Source organism: Fusarium oxysporum, genomic scaffold, assembly GCF_000149955.1.
Source record: "Fusarium oxysporum f. sp. lycopersici 4287 supercont2.106 genomic scaffold, whole genome shotgun sequence".
NCBI classification, from domain to species: domain Eukaryota; kingdom Fungi; phylum Ascomycota; class Sordariomycetes; order Hypocreales; family Nectriaceae; genus Fusarium; species Fusarium oxysporum.
Genome location: NW_017264906.1, coordinates 1 through 5570, shown reverse-complemented (window position 1 = coordinate 5570; position 5570 = coordinate 1). Strand labels below are relative to the sequence as shown.

General features: G+C 33.7%; 2 protein-coding genes, 3 non-coding genes and 3 pseudogenes across 8 annotated transcripts; all 8 read right to left on the bottom strand.

Annotated features, from left to right (window-relative positions):
* Positions 1 to 899: 899 nt before the first annotated feature.
* FOXG_17731 (uncharacterized protein) lies at positions 900 to 1220 on the bottom strand (the record flags this gene model as incomplete). Its single annotated transcript, XM_018397729.1, has 1 exon — positions 900 to 1220. A coding segment is annotated over one exon (321 nt), but the record flags the coding sequence as incomplete, so codon positions are not given.
* A 278-nt stretch (positions 1221 to 1498) lies between these two features.
* FOXG_22975 lies at positions 1499 to 1571 on the bottom strand. The gene has a single exon. It is a non-coding gene; the product is annotated as a tRNA-Phe (tRNA).
* A 1278-nt stretch (positions 1572 to 2849) lies between these two features.
* FOXG_22974 lies at positions 2850 to 2931 on the bottom strand. Its single transcript has one exon. It is a non-coding gene; the product is annotated as a tRNA-Leu (tRNA).
* Positions 2932 to 3116: 185 nt separating this feature from the next.
* FOXG_22973 lies at positions 3117 to 3188 on the bottom strand (annotated as a pseudogene). Its single transcript has one exon. The product of its transcript is annotated as a tRNA-OTHER (tRNA).
* A 9-nt stretch (positions 3189 to 3197) lies between these two features.
* FOXG_22972 lies at positions 3198 to 3268 on the bottom strand (annotated as a pseudogene). Its single transcript has one exon. The product of its transcript is annotated as a tRNA-OTHER (tRNA).
* Positions 3269 to 3387: 119 nt separating this feature from the next.
* Positions 3388 to 3459, bottom strand: FOXG_22971. Its single transcript has one exon. It is a non-coding gene; the product is annotated as a tRNA-Ala (tRNA).
* A 64-nt stretch (positions 3460 to 3523) lies between these two features.
* Positions 3524 to 5506, bottom strand: FOXG_22969 (uncharacterized protein). Its single transcript, XM_018403373.1, has one exon. It carries the CDS (start codon positions 4771 to 4773, stop codon positions 4414 to 4416), a length of 360 nt encoding a protein of 119 aa, XP_018258869.1. The 5' UTR covers positions 4774 to 5506; the 3' UTR covers positions 3524 to 4413.
* FOXG_22970 lies at positions 4262 to 4335 on the bottom strand (annotated as a pseudogene). Its single transcript has one exon. The product of its transcript is annotated as a tRNA-OTHER (tRNA).
* Positions 5507 to 5570: the final 64 nt, after the last annotated feature.

Sequence of the window (5570 nt, the reverse complement as noted above, 5' to 3'; positions counted from 1 at the left end):
GATAGCTGTAACGATAGGCTCGCCCAGCTTCGCAGGATCGTATCCAAATGGGTGATCCTGAATACCGGCAAAGATGGCAGCAAGCAGAACGGAAATAAATGTGAAGTAAAGGTTTTGAAAAAATCATACACTGTGGTGGGTATAGTATCTAGAGACATAGTGTTTATATTAGATCCGCAAGGTCAAAAATTATCTAGACTATAGGTGAATTTGTACTTTATTGAAGCAACATCTGGGAATGTGTAACTTTGAAATAAAGAAGGGCTATAATTTAGATTATTGAAATCTAACATTCTAAATAAAGAGTGGAAATTATTCTGAGGTCTAGCTTTAGCTTGCGCAGTCTCTGTGGTACTAGAAAATGTACTTATAGATTCAAGGGGTGAATACTCTTCCACCCTAGCTGTATCCACATGATTAGGACGCTCCCGTATTCAATCATAATTATCAACATACGACCTTATTCCCTTTAATTCTTTTAAAGTAAGATCCTCTGAAGGTACGAACATAGTCTCAGTCTCCTCTTTGTAGCTTGATTTAGCCATATCGTCAACCTGAACAGGGTCTAAGATATCAAAGTCATTGGCTTGCACACTCATCAAGATAAGTACAAAATAGGGAATAAAAATCCATAAGTATACTAAAGCAAAATCTAATAAACCTCTCAGTTTTAGTTTTACAGAGCGAAGCGCCCTACCTTTCAGTACTATCTTATTATATAAGCTACGTACTACTCCCAGACCGCCTGCCAATAATTTATAAAACTTAGGCATTGTTGCGACGGGGGCGGCTTCGCGCAAAGTGTAATCCTTCTTCGTATGTAAAATAGAAGGTCTAGTTACGTAAGCCTTACGGGGGCGCAAGCTCTCGGAGAAGGAGCTTCGCGCCGCGCCAGCTCTAGTTGCACTAATTAAAAATTCTGATTCATTAAATTCAGGAAATGTCTTCTTTACGTAACGAATAAAATCTAAACTTAGTTGGCTGTTAGACACTTTTTCGAATTTACCTCCTTGAATTTTTAATTTTGATACATAACTTATAGAAAAGGTTATTTTTTTACTAAAACCTTCTAAGAACTTTAAAATTTCCCTGTAGGTTTTTAGTCTATCCCTACTTAAGTTTAGTTCATTGTGTAAGAGAGCCTTTATAAAATTAACGTAAATAATACTTATCTCTCTCTCACAATTTGTATCCTTTTTGCTTATAGAGCTGTAATATCTGTATGGTGCTAAAGTTAAATTTTGCAAAAAGACTCCCTTTTTTATTCCTTGCGTTAAATAGGGAAAAACTGTCGCCTGGTCGAATAATATAATGTAGTATTTTTTCATAAGAAATCTAAGGACTTGCACCTTAATAATATATATTCTACCGAGGAGCTTGCGCCCCCCCGGTATTATATATGGAATAGTTCTTCACTGAATTCTTTATATAGCTTATTACAGTATAATTCACTATTTAAACAGTGAATTATATAGTGGTGGGCGCTATAGTACCCACGTGCCCAAGGTAAGACTCGAACTTACAACCAAAACAACTTCAACGTTCTGCTCAACCAATTGAGCTTCATGAGCTTATGTATTTTTTTTTACATATTCCATCCTGCAAGGTAAAACTAGAATAAGTAAGCTAGCTTAATTCAAGATATTCGACGAGCTTGCGCCCCACATTGCAATACAATCGCTAACACTACTTGTATTGTTATTTTTACTATTTTACCGAGGGCGCTAGCTCCGCCTAAGCAGGATAGCTTGGGTTAATTTTTTTTTAGTCTGTACCCTTAGACAGACTGGTTGATTTCCACTCGATTTGTATTTTTTTTTTAGCTCGCCCTAACTTCTACGACTATTCATTCCTAATTTTATTTTCCTAATTTCTTCTAATCCCTCTATTCTTAAATGTGTTTTAGTTTGAACTTTTGAAGCTATTAAACAAAAGTCTTTAAAATCTCTGGACTTTGCACCTCTTATAGGATATTGCTCTAATAAAGGTATAATAGTGTTTATTAGGTGCTTAAAAGTAGATATTTTCAACACTACTGTGTTTTTTGAATGTTTATACACTCTTCCACACATTAAGATTCTTGCAATATTCTCCATCAAAACTTTATCTTTTAAATGCTGAGTAATACTAATGCTTAATTTCACAGCGTAACCCGTACTGCAATCTTTAACTTTGTAAATATTTACAAAAAAACAACCATCGCCACTTATAAACCCTGACAGTCAGTCACAAGTTATATCACGCAAGTCGTAATCTACCCTTAGCAGCGAAGCCTCACCTAGATTGTCTAGTCTATGATTTGTGTGCAAGCTAGACAACTCCTCTTCTAATCTTTCTGATTGTGGGGACGAAGTCCTCGCACTCCAATTCAATAAATACTTTAATTTTACTATTCCACGATCGCTAAATTGTCGGTTATTTAGCAGTGGTACTAATACCATAGAAAATACCTTATAATCTTTTTGCTTTTGACTTATTAAAGGATATCTATTAAAATGAGGAATTACCTCATTCATTAGAGAGTTTAAGTCTCGAATTTGGTATATAGCACTTTTCCTACTTTTTCGTACAGATATGATGCCTGACTCATTGAAAAAGGATCTTATTAAATAAAGTAGCTCCAAATCCCTGATAGGTAATTCTATCTCGAAACACGGAACAACTCTTCAGGGTTGTCTAGCTCTAGCTTGCCTAGTCTCCTCTAAGTTACATCTGTAAACACTTATAGTAAAACAACCCTCAGCGTCTGTGAATCCTGTTACTCATTCAGGACTTAACCTTGTATCTTTTTTACTTAACATTATATTTTCCACTTTCCTTTGGTATTTATAAAAGAAACAATTTTTCTGTATCTAAGGAAGGATTTGAACCTTCATGCCCTAAAGCAACAAAGCTTAAGTTTGTCGTGTCTACCGATTCCACCACTTAGATTTATTTGACCGCTATTTTTTCTTGTTAGTTCCTATCCTAGCTTTATTTTATAGCACTTATAATGCTTGCTTTATAGCGAGCTTGCTAACGAAGGAGCTTGCTAACAAAGTGTACTCATAACACTGCTATAAGCTAGCACCTTTATAAGGAATTAATAAGCTAAAAGCTAAAAGCTATTATTTTAATGAGAATATCGGAGACTCGAACCCGAATAAGTAACATGGAAGGCTACTATTTTACCTTTAAATCATATTCCCTTACTATAATACAATTAGTCAGAGTCGAACTGACAAAATTCGTTTGGTAAACGAATAGTTTACCATTAACTTATAATTGCTTACCTGCGTATTTTTATTACCCCGCCAGGTACTGTTTACCACGAGGGAGTTCAGTTCATTGACCAGGCTTGAGCGATTCCCCCCCTGGAATACGTATTTCATAGTCGGGAACCTATCATGGAGACACTCGGATTCGAACCGAGCCTTCTAACATGCAAGGTCAGCATTCTACCAAATAAATTATGTCCCCTTTACAGGTAGATAGCTTATATATTCCTATAGCTTATATATTGCTATAACTATCTAACAGTAAATTTTATTTACTTTCTATTAAATATATTTCTACATGAAATATATTTAATAGATATATTTGTATATACATATTTTACTAATAAATATATTCTGTGCTGGCTAGCCAGAACGAGAGTCCCTACTAAAAACCCCCTTTCGCTTTAAAAGGTTCCACTCATAAGTTTAAAAGACTAAAATACTTTTGGTCATATTTGGGTTGTTTAAAATATTCAAATATTTCTTCGAACACTATATCATTAGATTGTAATTTATATGTTATAAAAACTGCTTTATTAGGCGTATTTACACGAACGTTTAAGCACGGGTATTTTTCACCTAAAATATCAACTTTATCTTCAGCAAATTTTTCAAGAAAGTTTATAATAGCCGAAGAAAATTCTTGAGGTGTATTAAACTGATCTAATTCAATACCGTATATATCATTTTTTATCTTAAATACGCTTTTTTTATTTTCCATTTTTGTTTTTAAATTTTTCTTTAAAAAGAGTCATGTACTCTAGAAAAAATAAAGATTAAGTATATCTCTACTATTTAACCCTCTTATCCCAGACTGACCTAAATGGAGTCGAGATATATTTATGATAGCTCGAGTGGAAATCGATAAGTTTAATCTATTAATTTAATATAACTTACTATCTTATTTATGTTATGTACTTTTTATATTAAAAGAAAATTTATCCTTCTATAGCCTATAGTTTTATCTAATTTAGCTATAGCTTATAGACCCATGAGCGAGGATTTAGGGCTAAAGTGACTCGAACACTTAGTAAGTACTGTTATGAGCAGTATGCTTTACCAATTAAGCTATAGCCCCTTTTAGTATTATGCTTAGATAGCTAAGCTAGCTCTTTCTATAAAAAAGTTTCTAGCGAAGCGTACTACACGCTTTGCACTAAATCACGAGGGAACTTCGTTCGCGCCCAAATGATTTTACTACATTATACTCCTTGTTATTTAATATTACAGGTAAACTTGTTTTCATCCTTTTGGACACTGTGTGTGTACTGATTCCCAAGAAATCAGCACATTTATTCATTGAATCGAAGGTTTTAAAAACTGAACCTCCCTGATCATGAAGTTCCACTTGTATTTTTAACCTACCGGTGTAAAATTTATTTAGTGACTTAATAAAAATTCTACCTTTTATTATTTCATAGTTAGAAGGTCCATTTAATAATCTATTTACCTCGCGGGCTATGTAATCCCTATCTACGGTCTTATTCCCTGAATTAGATAATCTATTATTATTCATTTGACTTAGGATTAATTCTATTAATTTTTTACCCTCAGCTAAATAATGTAATCCTAAATTTTTAAGTTGACCTATAGATTTTCAATCAGAATAATCTAATCCTTTCTTGGAATGGAAAGTTAGAGAGTTTAAATAAGGAATAAGAACATTATTTACAAATTCTTTAGATTTTACAATTAAAACATAGTTGTACTTTGTAGCATCAGATAAGTTAGTATATTTGTTTTTAGATTTAGTAATGTAAATAACACTTCTGGTCTGAGTTCCATATTTAGAGCTTGCTAACGAAGTGTATTCCTCGGAAAGGGTATTTGACAAGCTTGCGCCTAAACAAGAGCGAGCTTTAGCGTGCGCGATTCCCGGAGGGAATAACGCCGCAATATTAAGTAAATAGCTTTGAATAGCCTTCATTAACTCTAAATTACCTTTCTGGCTGATAGAAAAAGTTAAGATAAAATCTTTCTTAGTTATAGAAAAACTCCCATCTCCCTCTATAAACCCTACCAATCAATTATCCGTGATATGGATTTTATGATGGTTCCCGTCTAGTATATGTGCTAATGGTTCCTTGTAATCAGTTCTTTTACTATTCATACTTTCTTTAATACTACTTATCTCTTGAAGTATTTCATTCCGATTTTCTTGATTAGAGGCAGGATAGAGCCTATATGGTGCACTAAACCCAGAGAAATCTAAATGTTTGCTTGAATTTAATGGGTGGGCAGTAAAGATTCTATTATCGTCTTGCTCCTCTTGGTCAAGGAAACCAGACTTCTCAAGAAAACGGTTAGTCTCCA